Raw genomic sequence first — 22186 nt, forward strand, 5'->3', positions numbered from 1 at the left:
GTGGAGCTTCTGATACTAGGTGATCTTGCATATATTTGCATATCTTTGCATATTCATAAACACCTGCCTGCTCAAGGCAAGCTATCTACAGTCACATGTCCACTTTCCGCCAAGGCACCGGAGGAAGGATGGTGAGAAGTGCTTGGGAAAGGAGGTCATCCCACAGCACTCAATATAATATAGTCCAGAGTGCATTCTCCGAAGCAACCCTTTCCCAGCCCTCCTCCCCAACGCCCCAGTGCCTTAGAAATGGATAGCTTCCTGCCTCTCCTCCTTAATTGTATTTGGTCGGTGCTTCTGAGGGTAGAGAACAGTTGCCATGGAAACCCATCCATGGATGCCAGACACCTTCTGTGAAGAAATGGGACTGAACGCCAAGACCTGGCTTCTTTCTCACCCTGACCTCAGGTCTTTCCTGTCTTGCTCTGTCCAGTCTTTCCTGGAAGGCTGAACGTTTGGGGAGTCAACAAACTGACTGTTTTAATCTTCAGATGAAGAGGCGATGGGCTGAAGTATGACTTGGGGTATAACTGTAATTTTAACTTCTCTGTGTTAATATAAGTTGTCTTTGATCCACCCAGGTTGTGCACAAGGTCTAGTCCCTGCCTCTGCTCTTACAGGATGAGCCATGGGAGGGGCCTCTTCCACTCATATGGGGGAAACTGAGCCCTAGAGGAGGAACCAGAACTTAGGACTTCTGGACAAAGAGTCGGGAAATATAGCTTTCTGCTTTGCCCCAGAGCTGGCCTAGTGTCCTTCCTCCATAATCAAAACTATCTCATATGGACTGTCAAGGTAGGGTACTCGACTTGGCCTATTTCCCCTGGGACGGGCCCTCAGCCTTCTATGCTTCCAGCACTCTCCAGGGAGACCATACTCGGCAGCTTCGGGTTAGGGAAGGGACAGAGAGCTTGTTTAGATCATCTGCAACCCAGGTGAGACTGGAAAGGGATGACCAGATTTCAGTGCTTCCCCTTCATTCCAGAAAGGCTCTCACTTGAGGCTGCCCCAGCTCCCTGCCCTTTACCTGTAGAGTCGGGTCTGAGACAGCACAGGGAATGTGTATGAGCTGACACTGGGCCTCATGGGCGGGAGCAAAAACTCCATGACTTTAGCCATTCGGAGACATCATAACAGCCTTGTCCCCAGATGCCTCTGTGCTGCACACCAAGGGCCTTCCCTAACCCTGGGCATACTTGTACAGGCCCTGGGATGCCCACCTTCCCCACCTTCTTCCTTACGCCTCCTGGTGTCTTCCTCATCTTCACATAGGAAAAAGGCTTGGCCTAGAGTCAACAACTGCCTCCTATCAACTGATTCCAGACAGTGTATTCTGGGGCCTGATGCCACTGTATCTTGGTCTTCTCACCCAGAGGCCACATGGCGACCTCTGCAGACTTCCCACCTCTCTCCTCCACCTGAGAGCGAACCTCCATCGCTCTCTAGGAGGCCACTGGAATGGCTCTGCTGGCCCAAGGCCAGTACACACACCTCCATCAGACCCTTCCACACCTGTGGGCTCCTCCTCCTCTTAGGTGTTCCACAAAAGAGCAGCAATTGAGGATTCTTCTGCTCAAGCAGCAGGCTCTTGGCTTTGGCCCAGCATCTGACCAGCTAGAAAGGGAGGAGTTCCCCGGCCCCCAAACCCCCATAATTGTTAAGTGATCTCCTGGAAGTGTGCTGGAGTGTCCTAGAAAGGACACCTAGGCAGGACTAAGAGAGCACAGCTCAAGTTCTCTTCCTCTCCTGCTCCGAACCTGCTCTAGGACCATCTTTCAGAGTTTCCGTGGTGACCCTTCTTGAGAAGCAGCTAAGAGGCCTTTTATGGTCAGTGTGGGAAATGCCTTGACTAGGGAAAGAGGGCTAGATTAACTAACCAACCCCAAACAGGGGAAGCCCTGACCTTGAAAATGGGGCTGTGCCCTCTACTCCAACACTCATCTTCCCGTGCCTGAAGCGTATGAAGACCCTTTCCCCCTCAGTCCTTTCAGATGATGTTCATTCATTCCAAGATAGCCCCATGTCTCAAGGCCCAATTCCACGGCCACCTCCTCCAGTGAGGCCTAAGACAGGCCCCCCCTTTTCCGTCCCTCTCCAGACCCCAGTCCAGTTTTCCTCCCCCACATAGCCCTCCTGGTGCCAAGTGTTCTGTTGCCCTTACTGTCTAAGCCCTTTGAATGGCAAGCTGCTTGAGGGCAGGATCTCTGATACACTCAACAGGCAATAAGGTGGCACTTCTGCCTGTCACCTCTATACACTCCACCCTATCCCTCCTTTCCACTGTCAAATCGAAATTTGGGGGCAGCCTAAAGGCACAAGGCAGTTTTCCTCCCTTTGCCCTTGTTCAGTCTTCTGACTGCCTCTACCAGAGAGAGCTATCTGTGTCAGAGGTGGAATCCCTGTTCAACAGACCCTCAGCACCCCACAGCTGGGGGTGGGGTGGGGTGGGGGGAGGTCTCAGGATGACTGCAGCAGGCCGAACAGGTTTCCTTCAGCATTCTCCAGGGGCCTTGGACCAGCATTAGCTTCTCTCTCCATCAATATGGTCACTTGGACCGCCACCCTCCTCTTGGCCCCGCCCTTTCACACGCTCAGGACACGCCCCTTCCCAGCCCCCAGCAGAGCCGGTACCCGCCTACAAGGTACCCAGGAAGATGGGGTCCCTGGGCTTTGACGCCTGAGGACCCATATCCACTGCAACAAGTCTGTGCACTTAAGGTGGCTAGCAGCCGGTCTCCTACAGCTCCTGGACTGCCAGTGCCAGTTTCCAAGGCACAGCAGCCTTGTTAGGCACATCCTCCATGTATCCCTGTCTGAGGACAGGGGCTCCACAGAAAGAAAACACGGTTCCCGGGCTGGCTCTGGATTTTTTCCTCGGACTGTTCAGGCTTGGAGAACAATGGAGCAGCTCTCTGGCTTCCTCCACCGAGGAAGCTTTGTCCCTCCCTTCCCGCCAGCTTGGCTTTCATTAGCCAAAGGGCAAAGGCTTCTCCGGAGTCTCCTTGCAAAAGCCCAGACCTTTTAGGGGGACAGGGGTGACTGCTTGGGGCTGGGGGAAAGGACGTGTATCCAGATGCACACAGCTGGCTGCTCGCCCGACTCCCTGGCCCCAGACTCTTCTTGTTGCCAGGTCCCCCACACCCGGGGAAATCCGACTCAAGCTCCCACCCGGGATTCACAGAGGAAGTGGAGCCTCAGCTCTGCTCCAAGGACCAACTAGCCCTTACATCTGCTTTCCTCACATCTTTGCCCTAGATCTGGGCTCTTACCAAGGCTTTCCTAGCCATGCTGGATGCTGTGTTACTCAGCGCAGACCACTCCTCAGCTGGTGTTTCTACCAACCTCACCGCCGTTTGCCATATTAGGACTACGGACTTCAAAATTCAGGGAAGCTAATGATTTCTAAGCACCCAAGTCTCCCGTCCCCATTGTCCACCCTCACTTACAACAGGCCACAGCAGAACCCAGGCTCCCATCAGCGACATCTTTAAGACACACACGTTAGCCAGACACAGCTGGAGGTAGGCCAGCTCTGCACATCTGGGCAGTAATGCCTCTCCTAACCTGGCCAGTGATCGCTATAAGGGGAGAAAGGGTTTGGAAAGCTTCGCTTTCACCACCTCTCCCTGAAGCTGGCCAGGAGAAAACCAGGGGCGGGGTGGGGCGGGGCGGCAAGACTTACCTAGCATTTGGCTGAAGAGTAGCTGCTCCAGGTCGCCCAGCACGGTAACCACAAGCTCGGGGTCCACCTTGAGGAAGGCCCGCTCCTCCTGGCCCTTGGCAGAGGGCACAGTCCCTGAGCCCTTTTGCGCCTTAGCCTTGCTGGAAAGTAGCTCGTCATCCGATTTGCCATCATCGCTCACCGCTGCCTCGGGCGCCTTGCTGAGAGGCTTGACCTCTGCATAGGGTCCCCGAGGGATCCGGCTAGGTTTGCCTAGGCTGGGTGCTAGCGGTGCCAGTGGGGTCTTGGCGCCGCCCGCAGGGCCACCTTTGGGCTGGAAGAGCGAATGCTCAGACTTGGACAGTGTCTTGGACATCAGAGGAGTCTCGCGGCCCTTGGGCCCCAATTTGCCCAAACCCTTGGGTGCCTTGGCCATATCATCGCTCCACTCAGGCTCATACAGTTGCAGCTTTTTCTCGGAGTCCGTGAGAAACGAGAGGTTGGTGAGCGACTTCTGTTTGCGCAGGTTGGAGACAGGCAGCCCGCCGGGAACACGACTGTCCACGCTGCCGGACTTGAAGACCTTCAGCTCCGCTGCACTGGCCTTGGCCATACTGCCACTGCTGCCTGCCGCCTTGGCGCGCTTGGGCAGCATGCCTCTCCCGTCCGCCGCAGCTGCCTTTCTGCTGGCTCCCCGAGGCTCGTCCGCACCCTCGTCGCCGCCGCTGCCGCTGCCGCCGCTCAGCTCCACCTCGGGCTGCACGCTCTTGACGCTGCTGCCCAGCATTCTGCCTGTGAGGAGCGCATGGACGATCCGCGCGTCTGCAGGCACGGGGCGGGGGAGGGGGCGGGAGCGCCGGGAGAGGAGGGGGCGGGTTGGGGGGGGGAGGACGGAAGAAACCGCGGAGGAAGGGGAGAGGAAGGGGAGGGAGCAAGGGGGCGAGCGGAGGGCGAAGGGGAAGGGGAAGAAATGCGGAGAAGGGAGCCCGGGAAGAGGAAAAGGCAAGGAAATAGCGGGTTGATGGGGCGGGGTCGAAGGAAAAGGGGCGGGGCGGGGAGAATATAAATTAAAAAATTTAAATCAGTCAAAGGAACGATAGAAGATCAGCGGCTCCATCAAAGCCGGGACGTGCTGTGATGCTGGTATCTCGTCTCGGTACCCCGGCTGCCGATCCGTGCTGCGGGCTGCACACTCCCGGGCAGCGCCCTCTCTACACTCCTCCCTCCAGCTCGAGAGGCTGCGGGCTGCAGCTCCCAGCGAAAGAGGGGAGGGGGAAGGCGGGGAGCAAACAGGAGGAGGGGTGGAGTGTGCGCAGGGGGAGGGAGGTAGGGGAGAGAGTGTGTCTATTTCTGGCTCGGGAGGGGGAGGTGTCTGTGAGCTGAGCCCTGGGGGCACAGAGAGGATCCCACCAGTTTTTCTCCTTGCTTTCTACAGACAGATGGGGTAGAAGGTTCCCTGCTGCATCTGGGAAAAAGCATGAGTGGAGGAGGGGAGACTAAGGGGTACAAGTGAAGGTGCTGGGAAAGGGTGTCTTAGACCCAGAAGAAAGAGTGGCCCTGTAGGTCTTGGGTAGAAACTAGCAGAGTCTGAAGGAAGTTCCCACAAACCTTTGGTTTCCCTCAGAAATTCTCTTCAGTTTCTAAGATACAGTTTGCCCTCCTACACCCAGAAGGGACACAGGGCAGGACAGGGTGCTTTAGACAGAGCCCAGGGTTGACAGGGAAGGGGAACTGAGGTGTTGAAGAGGCTAACCCTTGGGAGCAGGAGTCTGAGTCTCCATTCCACTTGATCACGTGACCTTGTCAAAGTCATTGAGTCTCAGTTCCTCTTACAAAGGTTATAATACTAGCTCCCCAGTTAAAAGGGTTTTGGGACACTAAGGACTCAGAGCAGAGTTAGTCTAGGTCCCTTGGCAGAGCTGCAGAACCGATTTAAAAGATCCTGGATATGTCTGAACAGGATAGGAGCTCTCCAAGTGCCATGCTATCCCAGAGTAGGTATTAACAACTCAGGCTCTGAGGCCTGAATGCTGGACACTGGGGTGCTGACTAGAGCCCAGGATACTCTAACTTCCATGACCCCGGGGCTGGATTGAGATTCTATAAAGCTTTCTAGGACAGAGACTGTAGCAGACAGGCTGCGTTTAGCACGGTGCGGAGTATGGGATTATTGGGCAGAGAGGTGCTTGGCAAGAGAACTGTGGACTTTTAGCTGACCTTGGAGATCCAGAGAAAGATGAAGAGTGTCTACGCATCAGGAACTTAATGTCTGGCAGGGATTCAAGGCAGACAACCCAAGACTTGGGGAAATAACTTTGTCCCAGGGAAGATGCAGTGTCACCCACTTGTCTCTGGAAGACAGGCGTGGTCATGTTGTGTTCTAGTTACAGCAATGACAGGAGGTGCCGCCTCAGTGTGCAGGCAGAGGTCTGGGTGTTGAGAGTCACCAGGCAGACTGTCCTCAGAGGCCCTAAGTCCCGATCTTTGGAAACTCAGAGTTGGAGCCAAGCCTACGAGAAATCTGAAGCTGGTCAACTGGATAGCCCAGTTGAGGGCTATCCAGGTAGACTATGCGCAAGCATGGACAATGTCACAGAACACACAAACACTCATGGTTATACCTGAACATCAGCTCCTAGTTCAAGAGCTAGAGCTTCTCTGATCCCACAGATGACGTGTAAGAGTGTCACAAACCACTGGACCTTGGGATCCTCCTGCTTCGACCCCCCAGAGTGGTAGGATTATGGGAAGAAACCATCATTTGTAAAGTTCTCATTCTGTTCTAGCTGCCATTCTGTAATTTATACAATTATTATTTATACAATAAATGCTCTGACCCAACCGCACAGGGATGTTGCTTTGTCTACAAATTGCAATTTGGAAACCAATGGAGGCCTGTGGGCTGATTCACTAAGTTGTTGATTGTTATTGATAATTCCCCAACACCCGGCATAAAAATTCTTCTCCTCTGGTGACCATCCTGACTGAACAACACCATGTCCATCCACTCGTGTCTACTGCTGCAGCCAATACTCCTGGCTCAACCTGACCCTTCCTCTCTGACGTGCCTGTCTGTAGGAAAGCCTTCAGCATTTTGTGAGGCCCTAGTCCATGAGTTGTTCTATCCACCTGCATTTCCTTTGCTCCGGATGCCCACTGCCCCCGGGACCTGACCTTCCTTCCTCCATGGTTGCCTCATTCCCTCACTTGATCCCGTGTGTCGGCTTATGTCTTCCTCCTCTTCTCTGTATCCTCTTTGTTCCTCTAGGCCGTCTCTCACGGGATGTTGTATTCCCCAAATCTCAGTCCCTTTCCTTCCTCCAGTAAACAGCCCCTGAAATTCTGCTTCTCTACAGAATAAGACAGACCAGATGAAGGAAAGATCGTTCCTCAGCCTCTTGGCTGAAATCAAGTCAGTATCTGTTCTTACCAGAAGGGAGGCACCTCCCTTTTCTACCTTCTAAGCCTGGGGTCCCTCCCCTCCCACACAGCATGTCACCTGTTGGTTTCTGAAATGTAAAATACTATCTATGCACAATGTCACAAACTGACTCGTTGCCAGGCTTCTTGAGAGCAGTCTTCCTCCTGTCTTTAAAGGGTTTGGCCATGGCCAGGTAGTGGTCCCTCCACACACCGTCTTGGAATACCCCAAGGCTCCAACACACCTCCGTCTCACTCTTTCTCATTCTTTTCACATCCCCAGCGTTTCCCAACCGTCCTCTTCTGTAGGGAGGATGCTCTGCTGCCGTGGCAACAGCCATCCTGGCATCTGTCGATAAAGCCAAGATGTACAGAGTGTTCCCTCCAGTGATTCCTAAAAAGAGAGGGTTCTGCCATGCCCTACTGTCCCCAAGATCAGCCCCGAGCCCCTCAGACTCAGCTATTTCTCCCTTTGCCACCCTGTGAAAATGCCAGGTCTCAAATGTCTCATTGCATGGAGGCCAGTGATCCTCAAGGGACTGCAAGATGGGGGTTGGGGGGAGGAGTGGACTGGGTAGACAAAGGGTGCTACTGATGTCAGTGACCTGAGGGCTGGCTCCTGCCAGTTCCTACTGGGGAGGTGGGGAAAGAGGCTGGTTTGGGATCATTTATATCTTCAGTCCCTAGCTCTCCTGTAACTCAATGCCCCGTTTCTACCCATTTCTGTGCTGGGATGAGGATGTGCAATTCAACCATGTCTGCTGACTGATAGCTTGAAGCAATGTAAGGAATGGAGATGTAGGTGTGGGGCCAGGGAGAGGCACACTGTGGGGAACTCTACATTCTCACACCCCTGGGACTGGAAATGATGTTGTAACACCGGGGTGGTGGGTGGTCTGGGGCTCCGCTGCTTCTTGGGACGGTGTTAGCAGAGCTGGGGCAAAGGCAGTGGAAGGGAGAAGAAGGTAGAAATGAGAGCTGGGCTCTTCCTGACCTGATGACCTTGAAAGGTGACCTTGGGGGAAGGAATGTAAGGACGAGAGTAGTGGGGGGCTGAACCCAGGACAGAGTTTGGGGACTGACAGCACTCTTGTTTCAGTGCCCAGAGTCAGGAGCTGGAGAACAAAGACGAGAAACCCAACCATGAGTGCCTGCAAGCCTGGCCCATCCCAGGCTAGGTCCTGGAGCCATCAACCCCAAAGAGTGACAGGCTCGCCTTTAAGGCTTGCTGTGCTCATCCCTCTTTGATAACCTTCTTTGTAACTTTCCAAGAAGATTCTGACATGCCCCTGTCTCTGTAGAATGCTGCTCCCCACTTCCTTCTACCAGGTCATTTCCCTAAGTCACTCTACCCCACAGTAGGTGGGCAAGGCCAGGCCAAAGACTGTGGAAACAGCTGATGTGTGAGCACAACGTCTCTAGAAAGACAGCTCTTGGTTACTCATGCTGGTTCAGGTCCGCTGGGATAGATGTTGGGGATTTAACAAAACACAAAACAAACCCTTTTCCTCCGTGGGAAAAGACAGACAACAGATTGGCTAGAGATACCGGCTACTTCAAAGCTCTAAGGAGGGACCAACAGGATAGCTCAGCGGGCAAGCACACCTGCCACTAACTGGCTTGACAACTTCCGTTCCATGCCCAGAACCCACATCGTGGAGCTGACTCCTAAGAGTTGTCCTCTAAGTTCCCACAGACACACACACAAAATGGATGTTTAAAAAAAAAAATGCTAAGGGCTGGAGAGATGGCTCAGCGGTTAGAGCACCGACTGCTCTTCCCGAGGTCCTGAGTTCAAATCCCAGCAACCACATGGTCGCTCACAACCATCTGTAATGGGACCTGATGCCCTCTTCTGGTGTGTCTGAAGACAGCTACAGTGTGCTTATATATAATAAATGAATAAATCTTTAAAAAAATGCTAAGGAGACACAGAGCTGGGATGAAAATAAGAAATTCATGGTGTATTTTTTGAAAGTCAACAAGGAAGGTGAGACGTTAGAGAGAAAGAAGCAGGGAGGCTGCAGGAAGTTGGGGGAGAGAGGTGAGGAGGGGCGGGACACAGAGGGCTTTTGGGGTCTTTATATACAGATGTCATTCAGAATAACACTGGCAGGTCAGGGAGAGAGAGACCTGGCTTCCTTTTGAGTCTCATGTAGAGGCAAACTGTACTGGTCCTTGGCTGAATGGTGAACCCTGCCGAAAGACAGTGGTGGAGACAGTGGTTGCAAGAGTGACCAGCAATGGCATACCGCAGCAGAGTCATTAGAATCTGCTCATGGGCTAAATCTGGGTGTGCAGGAAAGGGGAGGTCAAGAATTAATATTTGGGGCCTGTACAGCTCTTGGATGGGTGTTATTTTTTTTCTTTCTTGAGACAAGGTCTCACCAAGCTAGCCTTGAACTTAATATCCTTCTGCCTTAGACTTTTCTGAATGCTGAAATTGCACGTGTGCTACCAGACCCAGCTTTGCTCAACCCTTTGTGAAGGCCAATGCCCCTCCTTTAAGGATGGCATCCCCAACCTGCCCCACCGTTCACTGCAGCCACTTTGATGATCCCTTAACATCTGTAGCTGTCATTCATCATCTGTTTGTGTTTCTCGAGAATCCATTTTTGGTTGAGCTAGGCTTCAAAGGCGATTGAAGTCCCGTGCACGTAGTAGGCTCTCAGGAATATTTGCTGAGTGACGACTAATTCAATGAATGAATGCGTGACTCACAGCAGATGTGCGGGGGGGGGGGGGGGGGGCTGTAAACAGGGTTGACCTCTCAGTACCCTGTGGTGAGAGACAGCACAGCTGGAGCTCGGAGTGGGAGCCAGGCCTCTGGGATGCAATCCCAGTAACATCTTTTCTCACTTCTCAGCAGCCCTGGGACAGGGGGAGGCCATAGAATCTGTCCTTGTCCCTTTCAAAGGAAACCCCATATCTTTGGGAATGACCTTGGGAAATCTAGCTAGAAGACTTCTTCATGTGCCTCAAACTTCTGCCGTATTCAAAAGTATGGGGGAGTTCTGCTACACGTCTGAAAGAAAGGGGTAAGCAAGGCCACAGGTATCCTCACAGCCCAGACTGTCTGGTACATGTTTAAGCACTAAATTAGGACTAGGGCTCACCATCTACTCCTATGTGCATAAGAAAAAGTTAATGACAAACAGTGGTGTCACACAGTCACCCTAGCACGCTAACCCCCAGGAAGTCCTGTTAGATTGTTCTGCTTGCTTGCCAACAGCCCAGCTGCTAGCTTTGTTTTGCAATAGAACTGGTAGAGAAGAAATTACTGTGTTCTGTGCAAGTCCCTGGCATCCCCCTCTCTAGTCCTACAGACTCCCTGAGCTCAGGGATTATAGATTATCATTCTAGGCTCAAAGGTCAGATGTGTGAGTTTAGGGGAGAAACTGTGATCTGCCTGCCTGTCAGGGAAAACGGCTTGAGATGAAAGAATGGTAACAGAACCAGGGTTCTAGAGCCTAACCCCCACCCTGCTCCCAACCCTGCCCCAATCCCAAGAGGACAGAAATGTGGATCAACCATCAGCTGCTGCACACATTCCTTGATCTCTCAGCTGCCTGGCCTCCCACTCCTCCCTCCTCCGAGCCCTAATACCGACAGGATAGGGAATAACACAGGGATGAGAGAGGAGGCCTGGAGAAGAAAACCAAGTCATTTCTCATCACACAGGGAGACAGGACCTGAAGCCACTAGAGAATGTCTCTTTAAGGATGAAGAGGTATTGGCCCTCTTCTACAGGTCTGCAAAACCTGAGGGAACAGGGTTCAAAAGAGCCTGTTCCAGACCTACTGTGTAAGGGCAGGCCCGTCCTCCAGTCATGGGTTCCTCAGGAACCCCATGGGTAGAATGTCTGGGGCCAGCAGAACCTAGCTCTGGGCTGTACTGTGCTGTTCCTAGTTTTCGCCAAGTGTTCCCGGGCCCATGCTTATACATGGGGTCTTTCTTCCTGGTGGCTGGTTCTCCGGGGGCAGTCCTGGAGGTAGAAGTGTGGACTCAGGGTCCGAGGGCATAGAGGCCTTCCTCTCCTCATAGCCACAGCTCTGTGATCTTCAGGAGGAAGATCTGCAACTTGGTGGTCTGGATAGCCTTTCAAGGTAAGGACCACTCCACCCTTGGGGGGCCTAGCTATCGAGTGGGCCTGTGCTGTCCAATATGCAAGACCTCCATAGCTCTGACTTTGTCTCCTGGCAACCGTGGCCCCTAATACTTCTCTACCTGCCTCTTCCCAGGTCTAATTCTCCCCCACCAACCCCCATACCTTTGCTTTGCCAAGCCTTTCTCTATGTGATAAAGTCCAATACATCTCGCAAGGCCCCCTTGCTCAGAAATCCCTTTTTGACTGCCCCGCACAATTTTGAGCCTCTCCTCCCTGCTGATGTAGTCAGGAGCCATGGAATCACACTCTGCTTAGCTGCATCCTAAGCCAGACCCTCTCCCACCACTGAATTGAAATCTTACTATAGAAGACAGAAGGTGATAGCACACTGAGGTTTGCTGAACTGAGGGCAGGAGACCCCACGGACACCACATACCCGGGCCCTCTCGTATTCGTTGTGTACCTTATAAACCCTGTGTATCAGGGAGTATCGTTACCTTCATTTTATGGAGAAAGAAACTTGCCCAAGACCACACTGGAGGTACCTGAGAAAATTAGACCTCGAGTGCAGGCCCGTGAGGGGCCTACAGCCTTCCACACTAACCTTTGTCAACATGCAGCTGTATTTGGAGACCTGCTTTGTACTGCATACTATTCCAAGAAGCATGGAGCCCCCATAACAAGAAAGTCCATGGTCCTACTGATGAGATGCTGTAACCCCTATACTTGCTGTACCGGAGGTTAGAGTAGCTCCTGGACCACAGTCACAGTAAACCTGGCCTACTGAATCTTGGGAATGGGGAGCGAGAGGGGAACCATCCCATGGACAGAGGAAGTAGCATACAGTACCACCAGTCTCTACTTGTCTTGGCTTGGTGAACTCTGTCCTTCGCAATCCCAGTGACCCTAACGCTTCCCGCAAGCTTCCGATTAGTCCTTGCTACACGACATTAGACGACTGTATTCTCTGCACCGCCACTGGTCCTGTAAATTAGGTAGTGTGGGAGGATGTAGAATCTCCACTTCCTCTGCTCTTAGGACTTCCGGGAGAAGCTGGAAGAAACACCTAATGTAGAGCCAGGTCTGAAATTGAACTCATTTACAAACCACATCCCCTTGCTTCTCTGACCAACAAGAAGTTCAGATGTTTCCACCTGGATATGTCCTATCTGTTACCATGGCAACTGTCCCATACACACACACACACACACACACACACACACAGCTTCACTGGCCCTTGCACACTGGGCCTCGGATGAGCTCTGTACCACCTAGATAACATGGTCCATAGACCAAGACCATCCTAAATTGGTTGTCACGGCAACTATGGGCATGAGGCAAGCAAAGGGAGAGGAGAGTGAAGTGTGTGTGTGTGTGTGTGTGTGTGTGTGTGTGTGTGTGTGTGAGTGTGTGTGCCCACACACGCGCGCGCGCGCACCATATATTCAGTAGAAGCAGGCAAAATACTTGGGCGAGTATTTTTTTTATTATCTAACCAAGAGTCAAAGCAGATCCTCCATGCAACGTTACTTGTCTCACGCTGCTGAATCACAAGGTTACATGGGACCTTAGAGATAATCTTATGCAACTTTTCCCTCCCGGGAATAACTGACCTATTTGTAATAAACCCTATTGCCTCACTTGGGCCAAGTAAACCCCCAAACAGAAGGAAAACACAAGGCCCACAGCTGAGGCTGTCTTGCCAACCCATTGATGACATCCTACCACAGAAAATAATGTTATGATCTGTATCCACAGACCAGATTTAGGAGGTCAGCAGACCGAGTCACCAGATGTCAGCCACATGCCCAGATAGATGACAGTCATTTGTCTCTGAGACACACTGCCCATCAGTTTCTTAAGGAGGTTCAGGAGCTCCAAACAGTTAAAGATAACTGTATGAATAAAGAAACCTTAACAGGATGTGACCAAGACACTGCTTAGAGCCACTTGGCCAAGTACTGCCCTCAAAAGACACTCCCATGCTGTGGCTGCTCTCACTGGTCGCTGACACCTCCTGTTAGCGTTTTTTGTTAGATTTCTCAGTAAGGCATAGTATTCCATAGAGGGCTGCCATGGATTTGCATTTCAATTATTTTTAACCGGTATCACTGGCAATTGGTGCAGAAAAATAGCTCTGCAAATCCTGGAAATAGTTCTCGGTGCAGTGGGCGGGACTTTTAGAGCTGTGGGCGGTCTTCACCTTTTTAGAATCCAGTCTTACCACTGGGAGCTTGCCATTTCAGCACTTCCTCCTGCCTCATAATGGACGTCGCTTCTACAGCGGGGAGGATGCAATGAGCTCACAGAATCCTGCTCCTGATTGGACCTGTTTAGTATGGAATCCTAGGATCCATATACCCAGCTTCCACTTCCACTGAGGTTGAGTTCTCCTTCAATTTAGAAGTTCTCTTATCTATCTGACCCCATTTACACTGCAGAACACTCTCAGTTTGTATATCTGCGGTCAGTGGCAGTGAAATCCTTAAAAGAGGGTACAGGGTTCATGTCTGGAATTCCAACACTTGGGAGGCAGAGGCAGGCAGGTCTCTGTGAGGTCCAGAACAGTCTGGTCTGTCTGTCTGCACAGCAAGTTCCAGACTAGCAAGTGCTACACAGTGAGGTCCTGTCTCAAGAAAATAAAACAAAAGAAGATATATCCAGGTGTTTTTTGTTTGTTTGTTTGTTTGTTTTTTTTTTGTTTTTTGTTTTTTTTTTTACTTTCTTTTGTTCCCAGGACTTTTGGCTGCTCTGAAGCAAGTGACCAGGAACTCACTGGCCCTACCTTAGCTTCCTCCAAAGTCTCAGCCTCCTGTCCCCTCGAGGTCACACAGAAGATAGTACCTATGCTCATGGCCCTTGTGTCTGCTACCTTTCTCTTCAGCTACTTGTCCCGGAGCTCCTTCTCTGTAAGTCTGCTGAGCAGCCTGGACAGGCAGAGCCAGGGGCTCTAACCCTCTTGCTAAGGGGACCGTGTGGGATGTGAGAGGCTGTAGTCCAGTTTCTGTGCAGCACCAGGATGAGGAAGCTTTGACTCCTTGAGCCCCCGTGGCTCCTTACCCACCCTGGGATTTCCGAGAAGACCACAGTACAGAGGTGCTAAGGCAGCTGGCCAGCCTTCACTGGGCAGGGCAGAGCCAGTCTGGGGAAGTCCCTAAGATTAGGTCGTTCTTTTATGCTCAGTCTGTCCCCCATGGGCCACTGGTCCACACAAGCTGAACAAGGGGCTGGGGCTTCTGAGAAAATCAAAGACAAAACAAAACAAAAACCAACAACACCAATCAATCAATCAATAAATAAATAACTCTAGCAGTTGCCGACAGTTAAAGAGTGACTCTCCCTATAGCAGCCAAGTCTCAGACATACAGGATCTGGGGATGAGGGCGGGGGCATCATTCCCAGGAAAAGCATAGAGGAAAGCATCTAGTCTCTAGTTCCAAGGAAGTAGCAAGGACCCAGATGAAGGGGGATGGCCACAGATGACTTATGATGATGCCGTGAAACTTGACAAAGACTGGTTTGAAGAGATGACTCAATGGTTAAGAGCACCAACTGCTCTTCCAGAGGTCCTAAGTTCAATTCCCAGCAACCACATGGTGGCTCACAACCATCTGTAATGTGATCTGATGCCCTCTTCTGGTGTGTCTGAGGACAGCTACAGTGTACTTATATATAATAAATAAATCACAAACAAATTTGACAAAGATTTAGAATTTCCAGGGAGACAGGCCTCTAGACATACAGAGTCTGGGAAGACCTAACTTAATGGTGGGCAGGATCATTCCTTGGGCAGGGGCTGCTGGACTGTATCGGCAGCTAGAGGGGAGGGCTGGGCACTGGGGTGCATGTATTCACTGCCCCAATAACTGCTTCAATCTCCCGAATCTCCTTCAGCTTTTCCACCATGAGGAACGGGAACTGAACCACTACCGATGCTTCTAGTTTCAAGGGTGTTGGGAGGCTAGCCCTCTACTCTGATCTCTGGGATGGGACACACAGGTCAGGGCAGAAGCATTGCTGGATTCTCTGTGGATCCTGCACGGCTGCACAGCTCCCAACTGCATCCTAAACTCCTCAAGGACAGAAGCTTTCTGCCCATTTTGTTCAAACTTCTAGGATACTACCTGGCACATAGTAAGTGCTTAACTAAAAGGTTGCTGTTCGGGCTGAAGAGATGGCTCAGCAGTTAAGAGCACTGACTGCTCTTTCAGAGGCCCTGAGTTCAAATCCCAGCAACCACATGGTGGCTCACAGCCATCTGTAATGGGATCTGATGCCGTCTTCTGGTGTGTCTGAAGACAGCGACAGTGTGCTTATGTATAATAAAAGGTTGCTGTTGAACATTAATTCCTTCCGGGGTTGGGCAGGCAGAGGTTTTAGTGTAGCAGAAAACAGGAAAACTGGGCCTTACCGACTCCACGTACTATGTTTTGAAAACTCAAAGTGGCAAACGCTGGGCGGAGCCACTCTCATACCTGCAGTAGGGGTGATATGAGGAGGGCCTGGCCCAGGGCAACACTGGGAAAGGGAACTCCAGGCTGCCCAGCTTCTGCAGTTCTTGATATTTGCTAAAAACTGTTCCTACTGGGTTCAATTTGCTCTGGAGATAAATCTCATTGCCAGCCAAATGCTGTCGGGAGGAGTCGCTCAGTCTTCTCGCTCCCCCTCCCTCCTCCGAGCCAGCAGAATCCAGATCCCTCTCTTTCTATTTCAATCCCCTCTGGCAGGATACCTCAGATGACCTCCCTCCTCTAGCCCCTTCCTTTGGACCCCTCACAGAGGCAGGCTCTGCCAGGTTGGCCCTCCCAACGCTTCGTCCCTCAGGCATGGACCCCTCACTGAACTCAATACATCTTCGACAAGGTCATAGCATATATGGCTGAGTGTACAGCCCCCAAAGATGGGCTGCCTGGGTTCAAATCCTGAATGAACCAAGTCGGGCAAAATCATTTAAGTACTTTGTACTGCAGTTTTCCCATCTGTACGGTGGGATGAAAAGCATAGCACTTATAATACTGGGCCCTCATTAAATAATTAACTAAGTACCCACATGGAAGCTTTAATTCCCACTAACCTGAAGGGGAGGGTGTATGTATGTATGTATGTATGTATGTATGTATGTATGTATTCACTCACTCCTTTAATACTGTTTTTAGAAACACAGTCTCATATAGCCCAGGCTGGCCTTGAACTTACTCTTTAGGCAAGGATGACCTTGAACTCTCAAATCTCCCTGTCTCCACCACCTAAGTATGAGAATTACAAGTGTGAGCCACCATGCCCAGCTTCAAAAGCTACCTTTATTGACCCCAGAAACAACCCAGAGTAAGGAAGGCACAGAGAAGTTGTCTTCTCCAGTGCTGTGCAACTGGCCAGTCTGGAGCTGAGAAGAAGGCTGCAGGGCCAGGCTGCAGCCCTCATGCCGGATTGGGCCGATTAAATGTGCTCTAAGGATGCTTGGCTTACAGAAAGCTACAATGAGTATCAGTTGCTGCTACAAGTGTTATTGCCCTCCACCTCAACTCCTGGAAGCCTACTTGGTCCCAGATGGCTGCAGTGTTTAGGTAAGAAGGGCCTTCTGAGCTCTGCCACACTGGGGCCTCCCCCTCTGCCCCACTTGCGGCATAGCCCTGGAGGACATAGCATCCACTCCGAACTCACTCTGTTTTCTGGTCAATTGTGTGCATGTCTCACAATTGGATGGCTGGGACATCAGGTTTATCTGGGCCCAGAAGTCCCCAGAGGACAGGGAACACAGCCGTGTGAACTCAGCATGAAATGACACGGACCCAGAATGACAGAGGTGTAGCAACATCCTGATCCGCTGGGGTGGAGGGAAACGGAGGTAAGGAGTGTGGCTCGCTGACCCCATTTTCTTCCCTGCCACTTGGCAGGGGGTCTTTGGCAACTGAGCTGCGCTTGGACCTCGTGCAGTAACCACAGTGAGCCCTAATGGCAGATGGCAAGGCCAGGAGATGCACAGAGAAGGGCATGACCTTCAGACAAGCAGGGCTCAAATCCTGACACAGCCCGGAGTGTCGAGCCTTTAGACGGGTTTCAGAGCCCCGAGTTCTTTTATTTCTAAACTGAGCAAGTAGTGTCGAAGAGCCAACACCGAGTTCACAAAGGACTTCCTGTGCAAGTGCCTAGTGCATGCTGACACATAGCAGGCATGCGATAAATGCTGGGCCTCCGTTATCATTTGGCTACCTTCGTGTTTCAGGACTTGGGTGGCAATGGTCCTGGTTTTAGTCCATCTGTTGACTCACCACCATCAATCATAAGGCTAAGGCTTTTCCTCCTCAGGGAAAACGAGGCCAAGGTCCAGTGAAGTTTTTACTCACGGTGGTCTTTGATGTCGGCTCGCACCTCTGTGCTGTTCAATGAGTGCACAGCCATCTCTGCACCCTCCCCCCGAAGAGCACAGCACTCATTCCGCACTCTTGTCCCAGACTAAGTCACAGCAGCTATACTGTGAAAGCCATAACAGCTTCCTTAGAACGAGCGCTGCTCTGCACCCCGATCCCCAAAGGCATGAACTGTGGCTTAAAGACAGTCATCTCACCAGTGGAAAAGACACCAACAACAAGTAAAATCTCCCAGCCAGAGGCAAACTGCACAGGCCCGTCCCGGTCTATGTGTGTATCAGCCCTCATGTGGGAAGGAGGCAGAGAGGAGTCTCTGGTTGGTTCCCCAGTGACACATGTTTCTATGAGAAAAGATCTCTTCAGTGTGTGTCCACTTAACACTCATTCAAACATGCCACAAAGTGGAAGCAATTAAGGAATCCGTGTAAACCTCAAGGCGACCCTTTCCAGTCCTGCACACAGCCTCACACATGTGGGCATGTGGCAGAGTCGGCCCTGGTTTCCTTGCCTGTTCAAATTAAGGTCTGAGGACGGCTGCATGCAGAGAGAGTCCCGGCGATGCAGAGTGAGTGTGAGGCGATGGGCCCAGAGCCAAGCTGTCCCTGGAAGACCCAGGTGCACCCTGGGATAGTCAGGGAACGTGCACAAACACCTGTGGCCTGGAGTCTGACACTCTTGCCCCCAGGGCAAAGCAGAAGGAACAGCTGGCTGTGGATAGTCTTTGGCGCACATGAAGGCCATCATCCCTAACGCCCCAGCATGGTGGCAAGGCATCATGGGAGATTTTCTTCTTGCTATATAAAGATCATGAAGTACTTGTTTGGACTCTATTTCAGGCAGAGTAAGGTTATGTTTTGTTTTGTTTTAAAGTGGGGTATATGGCAGAGAGAACTCTCTGGCATTCTCCTTCTCTATCCCTTCTGGGACCCTGCACCTCCCCCGTGCTTATGAGAGAGTAAAGACTAGTGGCGTCTTCTCAGCTGGAAGAGCAAACCTGGCTTACATGGAAGGCACAAGTGACAGACTGTTCACTCTGGGCTCCTTGCTCATCAAACACAGGGAATTCACCAACAGGCAGGGGCCATACCTGAGCTTAAAGGCCTCATCTCCCATGGGCTAGTATTAAAACAATATAGCCAGCAACCAGGAAGCAGCTGCATGCATGTGCTCCAAGGCGCCCTGTTATCCTTCCACAAGAAGTGGCAGTGATGTGGGCCCTACTGCAGCATGGTTTATGCATGCCCGGCACAGCCTTTGTCAACAGGCACACCGGCAGGACACTGGGTGAGACACTGGGGACAAAGATGCTCCGAAAGAACTTGCAGAGTGAACCCCTAAACTGTGAATCCTTGAGGTCAGGTTAAAGTCTTACTCATTTTCTACAGTGTCAGCAAGTGTCTAACACAAAGAAAATGCTCACTGGGCACTTCCTGACACAAGAGAGTGACTCAGGACGTGTCCCGAGTGAGTTCAGAAGTAAAAGAGCAAAACGAAGTGGAAACCCTGCTCTTTCCTTTCTTCCCCTCTCCCTGTTCTTCAAGCTCAGGAAAGAGTGGGGTCCCCCACAAAGAAGGCATATCTTAAATCTCTCCCCACCTAACCCATCAAAGAAGAGTTCAGTGGATCCTCCACAAAGATGGGTCTGTCACCATGACAACCAGCAAGGACCCCAACAGAGGCAGTCCGTGAACCTTGATCCCTTCCCTAGGTGTCCCTGGGGAGGCTGGGGCTTCCCTCTGTTCTTGTGAATCTCATCCCCAGAGTTCATTCGCCTTCCCCACAGGGATCACCTAACCTGGGATCTAGTGGACATTTTGAGATCTGACTGGAGAGGGTGGCATCCAAGCTAACAAGTCAAAGGGCTCCCCAATGTCAGCCTGCAGCGGACATGAAGAGCAAAAGTCCTCGTCCCAGCTCACAGGGGTCAGGATGAGTAAGGAGCGCCTGGCTAGGTGGATGGAGCTCATTAGCCTAACAATGTGGTACACACATAAGGAAGCCATTACGCTAACAGAACTACAAATGTAAAAATAGAGTTGCACATAGTTTCCTGGTTACCACATTCTATTCTGACGCTCTGTCAGCGCCTGTGAAATTCGGTTTACTTTTGTCCCTGCCATGCCCTGCATGTGTATTTGTTGTGGGAGGAGGTGCTTGCCCTTTAAATGCCCAGGCCCTGCCCTAGAACCTTCCTCTGCAAGGCCTGCTATAGGAAGCCAGTGTGGTAGCGCTGCAGTCTTCCGGGATCAATGCTGTTGAGCTCTCTAGAGATGGCTCCAGAGAGCCAGCTCACCTTCCCACCTGCCCAGCAGGGAGAAGAAGACACAGAGGCATGCTACCCATAACAAATGATGTCAAGGCCAGGCTGTGAGCCCAGAGTCCAGCAACGAAGCTATGAGACCAACCTTCTGAATAGCCTTGGGTCTTCTAAAAGCAAGTTCATTATGGACTGGCAGTGTCAGCAGTCCACCATGTGTCTGGCATGTACAAGCCCCTAGGTTCAATCCTCAGCACCACAAACAAAACCAAGTGTATTGCTTTTGCTGGAGTAACTCTCCCTTGGCCGGGGCCACTGACAGATAGCGTTTGTTCCCTGCAGTGTGCTATCACGTGTACTTTGTTTGGTATTACACGTTGTTGGATTCCAAGGTATATTTTTCTGTTTTAAGGCTGCAAGGAAATCAATCAACACACAAAGGTAAATCCTATAGGGCCTTTAGAATGTGACTGTCTTAGTCCCAGTCAATGGGTCACAAGGCACTTGGTTATTTGTTCATCGTGTGCGCATCCAGGGATACTGACACCTGAGGATGTACTTGGAACAAGTGTATTGCTGGGAATAAAGTCAAGGGTCTTCTGGGTCAGTCTCGGGCCTTTGGGTTTGTTAACAGTATATGTGTACTGGGGGTCACACAGAGTCACTGGATGACATTGTGATTATGGGGACACAGAGAGGGGTGCATGTGTGGGAGTGACTTGTTGTTATGAGTGTTCCTGGGAGTAAGGCGGGCGTTGGGCAGCCAGGTAGGTAGCGCTGGACTGCCACCCTGGCTCCCAGCACCGTCATGTTGAACTTGGGTTTTACTACAACCTGCCTTTCTCTCTCCCAGCTTGTTGCCTCTCTACTGTGATCTCCCTGTGACGTACACAGAGATTCTCACTATCTGAGCACTGGATAAACATTGGCCCCCCTTGTGGCCACCTTCCTAGCCTGACCCTGAAGTGCTGGTAGGCTTGACAGCTTTACTATGAGTTGAGTCAAGCAAGGGGGAAATCTTCGGGGCAGTTCACAGGTGACTGTCTCCCGTCAAGAGACAGGCCTGAGGGCCGAGGAGGCTGGGCAGACACAGGCACCTGTTATCAAGGCTGATGACCTGATTTCAACCCTGCAACCCATACGATGGAGGGAGAGAACCAATTCTTACGAGTTGACCCCTGACCTCCATGTGTGTCATGACATTTTAATTTTTGAAAGCTTTAGGGCTAGCTTGGTAGATAGCCTTCATTGCAAGGTTTAGTCCAGCCAGGGGTTACATAGTAAGACCCTGCCACAAAACAAAAACAATTTTTTAAAAAAGAGATAAATTTTAGCTGGGTGTGGTAGTACCATCTATAAGGCCAGTGCTGAGGCTGAAGAATGACAGGTTTGAGGCCAGCTTAGGCTCCTATCCTAAAACAACAGAAATGAAGCTGGTCCTCGCCCAGGCCACTTCTATCCCTCAGAGATAGGAAGAGTTCAGACAGCAGGTCCCGTATAGGAAATCTTTCCCAGGGTACTTACCCACGCAGGAAAAGCTGTCCTCAGTCCTGATAGGGGGGCTGGTATATCCATCAAGGACCCTGCTTTCCTGAGGAACGGGGCCAGGTTCTTGGTCTGTCTGTAATCTGTGGGACGAGAAGGAAAGGTTACTCATGACCTCAAAGCCCCCCTGTGGAGTTTGGCAAACCGTTTTTTGTGCTTGGGTCCTCTCTTCTACAATGCCTAGGCCTCCTGGGGATGTGCTTACAGACAAAAACACTCCAGCAAGCAGCAGAGCTGGACCAGGAAGGAGTCTCCAAGGGCACGGGAATGTTCAACATCTGTTACCCTTTGCAGCCCAGCAGTGTACACCATTCACAGAGCAGTTAGATGCCCCAGTAGCTCCGGCTGGGAGTCTTCTGCCTGCTGTGATTCTCGCCCTTAAGATGGTCATGTTTGCTCGACAGAGAGCATGTTGGCAGGGAAGAGCTGTCTGAAGTTGAAGCCACAGACTCCAGGCACTCAGAGGGCATCTGGCCTCTGTGGAATTGCTCACCTCAAGCACACGAGGTCAGGAATGGAGGAGTAGGCTCAGTCTGAGCCACTGTGACTCCCGGGAAGACAAGTCCAAGCTAGGCCCATGGTGCCAACGGGAAGGGCGAGGTCTCTGGGCACTGGCTACCAAGTGCACAGACCTCAGAACACAGCCCCAACCATACAACCGCTCCAGGAACAAAGGCTGTGGGAGCTCTCCTTACATGCAATTACCCTGGGCTCAGAACAGTCCCGCCTACCCCCATATCCCCGCCCCGATGTCACCAGCTAAATGGACCCTTTGGCAGCTTGGCAGGAGGGGGAAGGGAAGGCTGTGCAGACAAGAGGGGAAATTG

General features: G+C 51.6%; 1 protein-coding gene across 7 annotated transcripts in view; it reads right to left on the reverse strand.

Annotated features, from left to right (window-relative positions):
• Nav1 (neuron navigator 1) overlaps positions 1-22186 on the reverse strand; it is a 252363-nt gene that overhangs the window by 148381 nt on the left and 81796 nt on the right. For 6 of the 7 annotated variants that reach the window (XM_063272611.1, XM_063272612.1, XM_063272610.1 and 3 more), the window contains 2 exon segments: positions 21339-21442; positions 3683-4483 (listed from right to left, as the gene is read on the reverse strand). In XM_063272611.1, the coding sequence (XP_063128681.1) occupies positions 3683-4483; positions 21339-21442 (905 nt within the window). 7 annotated transcript variants of the gene reach the window in all.

The sequence above is a fragment of the Rattus norvegicus genome, chromosome 13 (assembly GCF_036323735.1).
Source record: "Rattus norvegicus strain BN/NHsdMcwi chromosome 13, GRCr8, whole genome shotgun sequence".
NCBI lineage: Eukaryota > Metazoa > Chordata > Mammalia > Rodentia > Muridae > Rattus > Rattus norvegicus.